General features: G+C 50.4%; 1 protein-coding gene across 1 annotated transcript in view; it reads right to left on the reverse strand.

Moving 5' to 3' along the window:
* The window catches only part of CCDC88C (coiled-coil domain containing 88C), a 145,004-nt gene that overhangs the window by 12,470 nt on the left and 118,339 nt on the right, over positions 1-14,195 (reverse strand). The window contains exons 22-26 of the mRNA XM_052659707.1: positions 13,042-13,228; positions 10,818-10,963; positions 8,064-8,153; positions 6,250-6,488; positions 716-904 (exon numbers count right to left, since the gene is read on the reverse strand). Of these exons, the coding sequence (XP_052515667.1) occupies positions 716-904; positions 6,250-6,488; positions 8,064-8,153; positions 10,818-10,963; positions 13,042-13,228 (851 nt within the window). The remainder of the gene's footprint in view (positions 1-715; positions 905-6,249; positions 6,489-8,063; positions 8,154-10,817; positions 10,964-13,041; positions 13,229-14,195) is intronic.

The following is a 14,195-nucleotide window of genomic DNA, read 5'->3' on the forward strand; positions in this document are numbered from 1 at the left end:
TCTCCGTGCTTATGTCTGTTTACTCCCATGATGTCTCACTGTTGCCTCTCACACTGGTTTTGGTCTCTGCTACTAGAGGCTCTAGAGGTGTCTCTGGGCTTCACCTGGCAAGATCTGATGGAGACATTCAGCTGGGATCTTAAGTTGATCAGATGACTGGGACAATATTTTAATCTCATGTCTAAAGGTGTGAACACACATAGCTACTGGCAACCTGGGAGACCGTCAGTTTGTAAATCCTTCCCTACAACCCCCTAGTTTTTCACTTGGGAAACTTGCCTTCCACTCTGTCAACCCACCTCCGGTTCAGAGACCCTCTTGTATATCCTCCACAGAGAAGGAACCTCCAGACTTCTACTAAGGTGGGCTGGAGAGGATGCCTCCTTTTAGCCCAGATGCTGGCTTACCTCCCTTCTAGATCTACTTGGTGCCACCAAGTTCTGCATGGTGGTGGTGGGAGTGGGTCCCGGGGCTTCCCCTCCAGTGGCTTGGGATCAGGCTTCTTATCTGTCCAGAGTCACCCACCCAGCTGGCAGGAGGGGCTGAAGTCTGAACTCATGTCTGGATGATGCCAGAGCCTGCCCACAACTTAACCACCCTGCTCACTACCTCTCAGCCTGGGACCTTTTCTCCCATTGAGAGCCTGGGGTCTTTAGGAAGGACCCTGAACCCCAGATGCTCAGCCCTCTTGTTTCTGGAGAGGCCCATGACTCACCTTTGGTGCGGCCTGGGTGCCGGGAGCTGGAGCTGGAGCTGGAAGGGGCTGTAGTGATGGCTGAGGTCGAACAGGGCCGGGGGCCCAGCTCCAGGGGCCAGGGCTTCACGGCTGGGTCAGCAGAGGCGTCCTTGTGGTCCAGGCTGCCTCGGTGCGGGGACCCTCGCTTTGGCTTTAGGTCCCCAGGGCCTGGGGCAGAAAAGGACATTGAGAGACGGGGCAGCAGAATCCTGGGCTCAGGCTGGGCGACCACACGGAGGCCTAGAAGCAAGGGCAGCAGGGCACACAGACCACAGGGACGAAAAGCTGAGTTGCCCCCTACCCACGCCCCACCTCTGAGCATCTGGGCTGAGCATCTGGGCTGTGGTTTAAACAGGAGGGCCCTGGCTACAGGCCTGTATCAGAGACCCCAGCTCCACTGATGGGCCATACTGCAAGCCCTAGAATTTTGGCTGGGAGACAATAAAGGAAAAACTCAGGAGAACAAAGAAACTGTTGGTAGAAGTCCAACATATTAATTACAGGGCACGCCTGCCACCTAGCACTGCATATCATGCAAATCCCTGATGCAAAAAGATCCTGGCAGAAGAAAGTCCAAAAAAGAGGGGATATGTGTATACATACAGCTGATTCACTTTGCTGTACGGTAGAAACTAATACATTGTAAAGCAACTATTCTCCAGTAAAAATTGGATCTGAAATTAAAATAAAAAAGATTCTGGTAGATGTCTGCTCAGGATCACTGCAACCTGAGGCTCTGAAGGTCCAGGATGTGCATCTTGCCAACTGGCTTCACTTATAAACTCAGGAAAAAGTTTGTTGTCACCTTAACAATAATTTAAGAGATCTTTGATGTTTGCATGGTGAGACTACCAGAAGGATTTTTATCTTCTGTCTTATGCTTTTCTGCAATCTCGAAGTTTTCTACCATGAAGATATACTCTTGTCAAAGTTAAGTAAAATCCTATTTAAAAACATTTTTATACAACCCAACCCTCCACCTATCTCATAGTAAGAAAAGGGATGGGCTCTCCAAATACGGGACAGAAATGAACGCAGCTGGAGTTCCTGTGAGCATTAGGACCATGCTGTCTCCCATGGCGTCTCACTCCAGGCACGCCAAGGCTGCAGACCCAGAGCCTTGCCCACTGTTGGGCTCTCTGGCCCCTCCCCTCCCCTCTTCCATGGACCTGACCCTGCCGGCCCCTCGGCCACTCCAAGTCTGGATTCACGGTGAAGTTTTAATCGCCTACATCTTATCATGACTTGAAATCAGGGTAGAATTTGGATTCTGAAAGATAACCTTGATGAGAAGCAAGATTCAAGTCTGGTGGGATGCATGGGGCAGACATCCAACAGGTGAAGTTAAGAGGAGGAGCGGGTGGCGGGGAGGTGGAGATGACCAAACAGTTAGCACAAACAGCAGAGAAACAGCACCGTTCCAGCAGCAAGCTCAGAGGACGGGGGGCCGGGACCACAGCAGTCCAGGGTTCCCAAGGCGGCGAGCGAGAGAGGAAGTCGGTACCACATCAGCCAACTTCAGCATTTCAATACGTGTGGACTTATTTTTTTATATAGTTACCTTGTTTTTAATGGTACTGGCTCTCCATTTACAGTACAGGTAATAATCTATCCTTTGAGGATAAATTTAAGTGGAAATGGTGGGTCAGTTCAAGGGGAAGTATGTCAGTGACCACACAGGTGATGGACAGAGGTGGCAAAAATCATGAAGATGGATCAAGAATGACTGAAGACAGAAAGAAACTGCAGTAGCTAAAGGCCTGTCTCGACCAGCCTTTCTGCCGCTCTGGGCGTGACTGGCCTCCTGATGCTCTTTCTGCCCATTGCTGCTTTAACTTCAGCATCCGAGATGTTCAGGGAACGACAGCACAGTCATAAAGCTTCATTCTGGGCTGGCCTCTGGCTGGGCATCATCGATGCAATTATTCAAAACGCTTGAAGGGAGCACAGGAAATCCTTCAAAAGATACAACACCTCTAGAAAGGACCCTATTTGGCAAAAGCCATCAATTCGGGGCGCTAACAAAGAAAGAGGAGAAGAGGGCAGCGGTTTTAAATTTAGCTGCTTCAAGATAAGCCTTAAGGAAAGAAAAAAAAAAGTCACTTGACAGAGGCCATATATTTTAGGAAGCATAGCGACAACTGACCAGCTCTGCTTTATTCTTGAGCGTTGACAAAAAGCCTGCAGGCGCGAACGGGGGCAGCACACGGCCACTGGACTTACTCAGCACGGACATCCCGGCCCCAGGACCTGGGCACGGATGTCCCGAGGCGCCCCTACAACTGTGCTGTGCTGGAGAAACGGTCCAGAGGGTGTGGCAACTCATCTTCTCTTTTGAAATCAGAATCCACGCTGGCTACTTTAAAGTCTGGCCTGGAATTGGGGTTGGGAGGAGGGGTCCGCTAGGGGTCATCTGGCCTTTAGGTACTGCTTTTTTTGTTTTTTTTTTTTCCGTTTGTTTGAATTTCAGAAATGAAGGAGGATACACGATGAAGACACATGGTAAAGGAAAAGGATTAGAAGTCTCCAATTTCTGAAAAGGGGAGAGACTCGTTAGGAGAGGATGGGATGTCAGAGGAAGACCAGAACCGCAGGCGTTTAGAGAGAGCCGGCTGGGCCGTTGGAGACTTGTCTTTGTCCTTGCTTTTGCTTCTCAAAAAGGGACTCTTTTTGCGCTGAGTTGCTAAATCGTTATCCCCAGGATAACCCGAGAGAGGAAGGAAAAAAGAAAAAAAAAAAAAACAACAACAAATAAATGAAATGAATAATAACACGTAACTCTAAATTAGTTCAATGTACTTTGGAAATCAGAATCCAGCCCAGGAAAGATGGAAACAAAAACCACGACAAGACTGGAATCAGGACTCAGTGAATCATTTATGCTCGGCCTCAATTCAATTAATTTAGTGGCATCTTAGTGCCAACACTTTACTCAGCACGTGAAGAGAATTACATATTGCTCAAGGAGCCAAGGGCTTAGATGACTTTCAATTTCAATGTGTTAAATTATTAAATAAGAATGTTCATTAATTTAGGACCCAGCTTCTCTTACTCATCCATTTTAATGACCGACTCCTTGACAATTTGGCTCATGTGTTACTCTCATTCCTGTTCAAAGACCTTGGAAACAACACTTTTCTGGCCTGCTGTAATGAAACAGTCTACTGACTATTACTCACCAATAATTCTTATACATCTGAAATAACCTTTTTTGGCAGGATGAGTTAAAAAAAATAATGGAAATACCTCTTTTTCATACTCCAAAGCCCTCAACACTAAGAATTACTATACCCTTTCTCCAGTACTCTTGCCTAGAAAATCCCATGGATGGAGGAGCCTGGTGTCCATGGGGTCGCAAAGAATTGGACACGACTGAGTGACTTCTTTTTTTCACTTTTTTTCTTCTAATACATGACTTTTAAATTATTTATAATTTTTATCAGAAATAAAAATTATTGGAGCAGACAATTGGTCTAACTTTTTGAATAGGTCATACAGAAACATAACCAATACATCCAATTTCTGACTTAGAATTAAATTTGGAACCAGAACCTCCATTGTTTCTTCCTCCATAGCGCCACCTGGTGGTCAATATTCACACCATAGGTAAGGGACTGATGTGATACTGGGGCCCTTAGCTCTGCTGGGGGGATGCCAACCATCTCTCTTAGGCAACATGTTTGATCAGCTTTCACTGGAGAATGTGCACTTGGTGGCGAAGAGCTCAGATTCCAGGGTTAATAGGCCTGTGTTCAAATCTAAGCTCCGTCACTTATTACAGCAGCAAGTGTCTCACCTTGTTAAGCCTCGCTTTCTCAGCTCTGAAAAGGGGACGATTAGTCATGTCTATCTCACAGGGCAGTTAGGACTAAATGAGGGAGATAAAGTAAATTAAAAAGGTGCTGACTGCCCCCAAAAAGGCATTCAGTGAATGGCTGCTGTTATTAATAATTATCGCTGACTTGCTCACTCATGGATTGGTACAAGCAATTTTTTCCCATGAACGTTTCCCTGACTCAATCGGGCTGATTATGGTTAACTGAGGACTTCCCTGGTAGCTCAGTGGTAAAGAATCTGCCTGCAATGCAGGAGATGTGGGTTCAATCCCTGGGTGGGGAAGATCCCCTGGAGAAGGAAATGGCAACCTGCTCCAGTATAGCTCATTAAGCCAACTTTAATACAAGTTGAGGTGATGAATGTCAAAATAATTAAATAGCCAATATGAAAACTAGAGGCCAGAGAACCCGTCTAGATGAAAACAAACGTTAAGTTTCATCATCACTGACCTGAACAAGAGCCTTTTACATAATCTGACCTCCTGCGAAGAATGGGAGTGCAAACGTTAGTCCCCAAACAATGTGTGAAAGCACTTGCTTCTGTGCATTTGAAAGTGACAAGACAGTACCTGAAGTGGTGAGTGCGGCCTCCTGAAAGGCCTGTGCATGTCCCACTCAGCAGAGGGTGGCTTGTCACTGGCTGTTAGTGCTATAGTGTCAGCCCCTACCCCCGAGAATGTGGGGGTCTCAGGCACAGGCCTGATCTTCAGAAAGTCCTGGTGTCTTTCATAAAAATTTACTCAGGCTGTAGGTTCGGTATAAATAATCCGAGCAATGATATTTGAAAGTAAATTTGGAAGCTGAACAATGTTTGAAGTAACTGCCGTGTTTAATCAGTTCTAAGATGTACATCTTCCACCCCCAAATCTTAACATCACTGAAATCAGGGTGAAGCTCCCACAGTATCTTAGAGTCACCACTTGGGGGGGGTGGGTCCAGACGAAACGGTGACAAAATTGTTGCTGCCGCAACCAATATATTTTGTTTATATTTTCCTTTTATGTGTGTACAACAAAAATCTATCTAATTAAGTCCTTTAGAAGAGCTTGTCAACCAGAACATGGTAGAAGTTCTAAGTGGTAAAGTTCTGCATCATTGGATTGCCAGTGGTAGGTAAAGTAATTGTGCAGTTTATAATTGATAGCCTCTTAGATTTGATGACATGAAGCATATTCAACGAGAAGTCCGTTTCAGAACCTCTGGCAAACTCATGACAGTCTTCATGGAAAGATTAAGCCAAGCGCCCTGGCTGGCAGGACTGAAGACCAGGTCAGGCTGAGAAGAAAACCTGCCTGCCTTTCCAAGTTAAGAAAAGACTGAGACCACACACGGACTTGCTGAGATCTCATATGTGCCTATTACCCCCGAAATGTGCCTGGGGTGTCCCTGCAGAGACAGCTTATTCTAAATCTCTAACCTGCACAAGGAAACCCCCAAGCCCATGCTACTGAGCTTGCTTCTGGTGCCTGCAGGGCCACTTTTGGCTTGAGTGCCTCTCATCATCTACGGGATTAGTGACGCTTCTTATTTGACATGGGTTTATACTTTCCTGGCTATTAACACACCCCTTTCAGGCTCTTACACACACATGGGCACATCTACAAGCCATCTCCCTCTACCCCATCCAATGAGAGGGTCCCTTAGGCCCACCTCCGCCAGCCAGGTCAGCACGCCTACCTTTTCCCAGGGGCCCGTTATGGGCATCACGTTCTTCTGGGCAGCTTGAGCCTGATGGGGTGGACTCGGGGTTCTCGGGCTGAGATCTGAGCGGCTGAGAAGCAGATGGCAAGGTCGGGTCTGGGGACTCCAGCTGCCGGGGAGGGCTGTCTGTGGTTGACTTCAAGCGTTCTCTGGAACCCTCTTTCTTTGGTTTGATGAGTTTGACTAAGGCTTTGGCTCCAATCCAGTGGTTTTTCCTAATGAGAAGTAGATTTTTAGGACACAGTCAACCCTCACTGCCTGCTCCAGCAGGTCGCTGGGTACAGTGTCCTAACATGGGCTGGTGTCCCCATCACCAGCCTGGGAAGGTGGCCAGTAACGGGTTTAGAATAATGGCACTGTATTTGGGGCTCAGGAGACAGAATGGAATTCTCAATCAGGTACAGCTCAGGGATGGCGGAACCATGTATGGGTGCAGATATCCACACTACTCTCTTGCAAAAACAGAACTTCAAGGGCGTCCATTAACCCTTTTTTTTTTTTTTAATGTGGACCATTTAAAAAGTCTTTGACTTTGTTGCAATATTGCTTCTGTGGTTTATTTTCTGGATTTTTGGCCAGGAGGTATGTAGGATCTTAGCTTCCCAACCAGGGACTGAACCCACAACCCCTGTATTGGAAGGCACTGGACCATAAGCGAAGTCGTTTAGTCGCTAAGTCGTGTCCAACTCTTTGTGGCCCCACGGACTGCCCCTGCCAGGCTCCTCTGTCCATGGGATTTCCCAGGTAAGAATACTGGAGTGGGTTGCCATTTCCTTCTCCAGGGGATCTTCTTGACCAGGGATCGAATCCCCATCTCCTGCATGGGCAGGCAGATTCTTTACCACTGAGCCACCTTGGAGAAGGAAATGGCAACCCACTCCAGTGTTCTTGCCTGGAGAATTCCGGGGACGAGGGAGCCTGGTGGGCTGCCGTCTATGGGGTCACATAGAGTCAGACACGACTGAAGTGACTTGGCAGCAGCAGCAGCTCATTAACTCTTGATTACCTCTGTGAAATAAAAGAAGTGCTCTGCTAATCTGATCTATCAGGTGGCCATTTTTCTGCCAAAATGCCATTTTCAGCTTCACATTCCTCCTCATTCCCTGCTAAGGTTCACAGGAAGTGTTAACAATAAGCTGGCATTCCCTGACCACTCCCGGCACCCAGGAGTCTGGGCGTGGTGGCAGAGGGCAGTGAAGAGCGGGCCGTGTGAATGAAAAACAGGGAATATAATGAGTAAGTGATAAAAGTTGTAGCTAACAGGAAACGGAGAAGGCTTCTGCTGTATTGAAAAGAGAACCACGTCCGGATTCTCCTCCTGTGCTGAACCGCACTGAACTGTGTTTACACAACTCGCTCCACTTCTGCATCTGGGCCTCAGTGTCCATCTGCCACCGGGAACACTGAGACTGAGGTTCTGAACCTCTCTGCTTCTGTGACTTTAACAGAGAGGCCGTTAGGGATCACAGCGATTCTGACGTCAAGGCTGGGCTGGGCCAGGACTATCTGTAGGGCCCAACTCCTGGAGCCCAGGCCCCGAGAAGCGGTGCTTGATGGACGAAGCCAGCAGCCTCGGGGGCTGGAGCCAGCCCTACAACCCAGCACAGGGCTGAAAGAAATTCTAAACTCTTCCCTCTGTGGGAGGGAGGTGCACAGAGGTGGCCTGCCAGCATGGAAGACACCGGCCCTACGACCGGGCTGCTCCTGGACAGCTACCGTTTCCGCCCTGAGCGTGAACAAGGAATGCCAGCTGTTCTGTGTTTCAGCCCCTGAAGCTTAAGTCAACTCACTTCTTTGGAGCAGGATCATAGAATTTGTACTGATCCATGATTTTTTCTTCCAGCTTTTCCTTGTGTCTCCGTAACGCATTTAATTTGTCTCTGTGGAGAGAGGGGACAGACCATCAAGTTAGGTTTAAGTCAGACAAATGAAGTCACTCAGGTCGGCCTGGGACGTGGCCCAGCACACGTCACGTGGGCCACCCTGGGCACTGAGTCAGGAATATGTGAATGGAAACACGGGATACAGGCCCAGGAAGTCCTAATGCCTTGAGGCAGCCTGCAAGCACCCAGGATCCAGCTGTGAGTGACCTCAAGGAAGCAAACCCCTGACCGTCTGAAAACCCAGCTCAGAAGCAAGGACTTTCCAGCCTGGTCATTCAGGACATGGGACACCCCAGGGTCACACTCAGGGCCAGCTCCTGGGCGTGCATATCAACCAGACCTTGATGGTGGGGTGAAGTGTGCCCTCAGATGCTAGGTGGGCATCAAGGTGGAAAAAGTCATCTTAGCAAAAGCAGACCTCTGACTCGGACCTATTCCAACATTGGGTTTCTGATAACACTTTTGTGGAAACAAACTTGAAAGCTCCCAGGGGCCAGAAAGAAAAGATGAGGAGCACAGTGAGCCTGGAAAGACCAGGGAGGGCGGGGCAGCCTGAAGCATGGTGAGCCACCTGGGATTGCTGCCATGTAGGAATGAATGCTGGAGAAGGCAATGGCAACCCACTCCAGTGTTCTTGCCTGGAGAATCCCAGGGACGGGGGAGCCTGGTGGGCTGCCGTCTATGGGGTCGCACAGAGTCGGACACGACTGAAGCGACTTAGCAGCAGAAGCAGGAATGAATGCAGATGTGGGTCGGGGGATGGGGTGGATCTTCTCATTTCCCAGAGAAGCCAGAAACTCAAGATCGTGAAGCAAAATCTCCCAGCTTATACATGCTGGAAACCAGTTGCTATTTCCAAAAATGCAGAAAAGACCAGAAAGACACCTCCTGAGCCTCGGGCTGCCAGAGAGCACCTCTGCTTCCTGGGACAGAGACGCTGGCCTTCCTGATTCGCAGGGTGTGCTTTTATCTCACGGAGCCCCGCGGGCAGACTCCATACAGCACTGCCCACAGGGCCACCGACTCCTGTCCCCTCCAGCCTCTCACCTCCTGGGTGGTCTCTTCACAGCTCGGACCCTCAGTTTTCTCACTGGAAAATGAGGCTTCTGGGCCAGAGGCAATGGCTCAGGATTCTTTCTGTCAAGGCGCTGCCAAGGTTCCACCCAAACCAGGGACTTTCCCAAGCGTTCCCCCACAAAGGGAGCTCCTCATGAAGAGAGGCAGCTTCGGGAACCACTGGGTCCTGACCACCAACCCCCAACCCCTCGCTGTTTGAGTCAGCCCCCTTGACTCGATGCCTGTGATCTGTTCCTCTGTCCTCATGGCCCTGCTGCGTGGCCTTAAGCCTGGAGGGCTTCTGTGGCTGGGTCCGCCCCCCACAGCTGCAGGCAAAGTCAGAGAGCAGGCCCAGGCCCCTCCCGGCCCCTGGAACAGTGCTCTGCTCTGCTCAAAGCAGCCTCTGGGAAGCCTGCCAACCCCTGGCCCTCCGCAGACACTCTCTAATGCAGAACTGTCATCCAACCATCCCCCTGGGGTCCAGGCGCCTCCTCTTCTAGTTAGCACCTGCCCGGCGTCTGCAGCGATTATCATCCATCCACTGGATTACAGAGGGCCAACTTCAGGCAACGGTTGTTTCTACTCCCAAAATTATGGTGTGGTTTTTGATGCAAAGCATTTTCTGGTAGGTGGTGAGCCACCTCTGAACGTGGAGATGAAACCGGGAGGGTAACAAACAAGCCTCAGGACACTTGAGAGCTGGGACGAGACCATGCCCCTCTACAACCGTCTCCTACCTTCCCCAAGTCGGCCAGGCGCTCCTGCCCACAGCAAGGATGGTCCAACCACAGCAGAGCGGTGGAAACCCCCTGAATCCATGGACCCATCCTGTGTTACTTCACGTCTGTACCACATCTCAGTACCAAGCCTCTTGAGCTCATCTCTGACAGCTTCCTAGGTCTGGCTGGACCAGCATCCTGTGGCACTTCCTGGTGTATCCCGACTTGTGAGCCAGGCATCGGCGCCTCCTCTGCTGGGGCTCCTCCAGGTTCCCTGCACCCAGGCCCCTGCCATGCTCCACCTCCACATCCCCCCATCTGCCCTGCTGGTCCTCGTCCTGCATCAGCAGCACTAACCCCATCTCTTCCTTCTGTATCTCCCTGAAGCTCCTCTACCTCTGGTACGGACACAGCTCTAGTCATATCCCATCAGTCCCACCAGTTCCCGTTCACCAGATTGCTGTGCACCTCACAGGGCCTTTGTAAAGCCGGGAGAAATAAATACCGTGGCACACTGGTCACCAACCCTCCAGACGCTCATCAAACACAGACATGAGTGACAAAGAGCCCTGCTCAGCCTTCGATGTGAATTCTTTCCCTGAGCTACTCCTCAGTGGCACGCTTGTATTTTTAGAAGTGCATTTAATTCCAAAAGCAGAGTAAGAAGCTTCTGGTGGTGGGCAGTGCCTTTAAAAAGCTAATGAAAGCCAACTGCCACTACCTGCAGAAACCCAGAACCACTCCAGGGCAAGAGAGAGGAGGACAGGCTGGTAAGCTGGCCTGCCCTTGCCCTCAGGACACTGATGGGCCCCGGGGCTGTTCTGGCTCAGCACGGGGAAGCCAGGATCCTGGTGTCGACAGGCGCCCCATCACCCGGGTCCCTTACATGTATTGCTTCTGTTCTTCGTGGTACTGCTCCTTGTTCTCCAGGTTCTGTTCTAGAAGCATCTGGTTCTGCTGGCTCAACAGCTGGATTTGGCTCAAGAGGTGATGGTTTTCTTCTTCCAAGTTCCCCTTGAGTCGGGACAGCAGCTGAAATACAGATCAACAGTGTCTTAAAAACGGTGTAACCCTGAGTCTGCTGCTGGGAGTCCAGCTTCTGAAAGAAGGAAAACGCCACATGCACCAAGACGTCCATCTCAGGCCTCCCTGGTGGCTCAGTTGTAAAGAGTCCACCTGCCAATGCAGATCCCCGGTCCAGGAGGATCCCACATGCCGTGGAGCAACTGAGCCCGTGGGTCGCAACTACTCAGACCCCGGGAGCTGCAACTACTGAGCCAGCACGCCCTAGGGCCCGGGCTCTGCAGCAGGAGAAAACACCACAGTGAGAAGCCCGAGCACCGTAGGTGGAGAGCGGCCCCTGCTCACTGCAACTAGAGAAAAGCCGGAGCACCAGTGAAGACCCAGCACAGCCAAAAGAAAAAAAAGACAGACACCCATCTCAGTATTATCCACCTCGTGATAATTTGAAAGGACCGAAAGGGCCACTGCCCTGTCTGGCAGCTGTGGGCAACATGTGGCTGCTGAGCACTTAAAATGCAGCCAGAAAAAAAAGCAAAAACAACACAGCCAGTCCTTGCCAAGACGAGCAGGGCGAATATAGCAGGTCCTAAAGACTTAACTAAAAACCGGATGTGAAATATCTCATTAATGAGATCTTTTTTGCGGTTACATGTGGAAATGATAATATTTTAGGTATACTGTGTGAACAAAATATATTACTTAGGATTAATCCCACCTGCTTCCTTTCACTTTTTAAATGTGGCTAACTTGACGATTTTAAATTACCTCTGGTGGCCACATCATTATTTCTAGGGGACAACTCCGTTCTGGCTGAGGGTCAGCACACTTCTCTTATAAAGAGCCAGGGAGCAAATATTTCAGGCTTTCCAGGCCAGATGGTGGTCTTTGTTGCAACCACTCAACTCTGCTGTTGCAACAGGCGAGACAAGACCTACACGCACAGGTGTGCCCACCCTCCAAGAAAACTTGACTTACAGACATTTAAGTGTCACAGCACTTGAACTTGCCACACACAAAAAAAATCTTTTTTTTTTACTTTCTCAACCATTATAAAATGCAAAAATCATTCTGAGTTCACAGCCATATAGAACAGGTTTAGGGGCTGGACTTGAGTTTTGGGCTGAGGATGGCGAGCTCTTGCTCCAGAGTATGTCTATGATGGTTGGTGTACAGCAAGACGACCAGCTTTTTGGCTTCAGACAGCCTGGGTGGCAGCAGGCTCTGGCCTGAAGCCCCCACGGAGACCCTGAAGCACAGCCCGTGGTGGCGGGACTCCCCGGGACAGTGCCTGCCTGTGTTGTGGCCCCCACCTCCTCCACAGGCCCCAGTCCCAGCCCGGAGTGTCTTTGGGCGTCTTGGCACCCTGGCTTCTGCTTCCTCATCTGCGATGCCCCGCGGGTTACCGTGAGCTCAAAGGAGAAGACCCTCCGGAGTGTTTCTCAACAAACAAAGGGCAAGAGGAGCTGTGTCCGGGGTCCTGGCTGTCTTGGCCATCCCGGGGCTGGGGCGGGACCCGGCCACGCCTCCCTGCCCTGTCTACTCTGTCTTGCTGTCCCGGGGAGAGGTCTGCTGCTGAACACAGTACTTTCCACCCGAGTGCACCAGAAGGCAGAGCTCTGCTCCTTTGAGAACCAGGGGAATGCTTGTGTAAGCTCCAACCTGACCATCCCGGGATCAGGAGCCAGGCAGACAAACCCCAGCACAGGAAAAAAAACCAAGAAAAACCTGTGACATTTCTCTAGAAGAGTGCAGCTACTACATGAAAAGAAATGGAAGAACACCATGGACACAGCCAAGAGGGCATGAGGAACACAGCACGCGGCTGTATCGCTGCACCTGCTCCGACCCTTTGCAAAAGGCAAAGATCAGATACAATGGTGCTTCTGCATGCATCCTGACCAGTCGAGGAGTCCATTCCGCACCCAGACAGCTCTGGCCTCCTCTTGGCCTCTGGACCACCTTTACACACGTCCTCAGAGCATATGTGCCAAGGAGGACCCATCTCGACCCTGCTGAGCCGGAAGGCTGTCACCCCAGGGCACTGGCTCTGGCGTCCCGGGGCCCCGCCGCCCAGCCCCAGGCCTCACCTCACAGTGGTTGTCCAGCTTAGTCAGCGAGATGTCCATGTTCTGGTGCTGCTCCTTCAGTTTATCGAACCGGGCCTGCCAGCGGTTCAGCTCCAGCTGTGAGCTGTTCAGCGAGGTCTTCAGCTCCTTGGTGTGGGTGTGCAGTTCCTCGTACTCCCCCTTCAGCTGGTGGTGCAGGAAATTGACCCTGGGGGTGGGGGTGGGGGGTTGCGCAGAGAACCACAGGGCTCAGGCCCGAAGAGCACTCCCAGGCCTTGTCCCAGCCGTGCAACCTTAGACCAAACCACAACCTCTCTGTGCCTCAAAACGAGGGAGTTGAACAAAACCAGTGGTTTTCAAGCCGGGTTCTCTGGGGTCCTGTGAAGGTACCCCTGGTGCCCCCACCCTGCACCAGGGCAGACAACAGGCAGGCTCAGGCACCCACTCCGACAGAGCATCACTGTTACGATCTCTTCTGTATTAAGGCTCTGGCATATGTGCCTCCTTGGAAAAAAGGGTTCTACTGTTCAAAGATTTTTTTAAACACTGAACCACAAGATGCTCTAAAACTCTTTGTCTCTGCTCAGCTCTTCTTCCCAGTTCCAAGCTCCTTTTCTAATTTCAACTCTCGAGATAAATAAAGTATGAGATGCTGGGGTATTATGTAAATCTGCTAAAATTATCATCATCATCATAACTATTATCTAACTGGGCTTTCTCAGGGGAGGATGTATAACAGAAAGCTCAAAGTACCAGGGGCTCATGGACTTGATTTTGACACAGATGAGTCGTTTGGCTCACTGATTAAATGAATTAGGGGGGTGACATTTAAAATTGTGAAAGTTTCACATCAACATTCAAACGTCCAAAAAAAAAAAAAAAAAAAACACACATTCAAATGTCCAACTTCTCTTAAGACACCAAGCACAAACAAAGGGATAATCTGGCAGCCCCAGGCCTGCCTCCCAGCTGACTACCTTGAGACCAAGTGGCTTCTCCATTTCACTGTCTGGTCTACAGCTGGCACTCATCACCCACGTGCCTGACCTGCCTGGCACCCGAGCCTGCAGTCCTCTACTCATGAACACAAGGACATGGGGAGGAAGCGGCATCATGTGGCCCTGCCAGAGACAAGACCTGATTCGAATCCTGTCTCTGCCACTGACTGCAAGCAT

Source organism: Budorcas taxicolor, chromosome 21, assembly GCF_023091745.1.
Source record: "Budorcas taxicolor isolate Tak-1 chromosome 21, Takin1.1, whole genome shotgun sequence".
In the NCBI taxonomy this organism is placed as follows: domain Eukaryota; kingdom Metazoa; phylum Chordata; class Mammalia; order Artiodactyla; family Bovidae; genus Budorcas; species Budorcas taxicolor.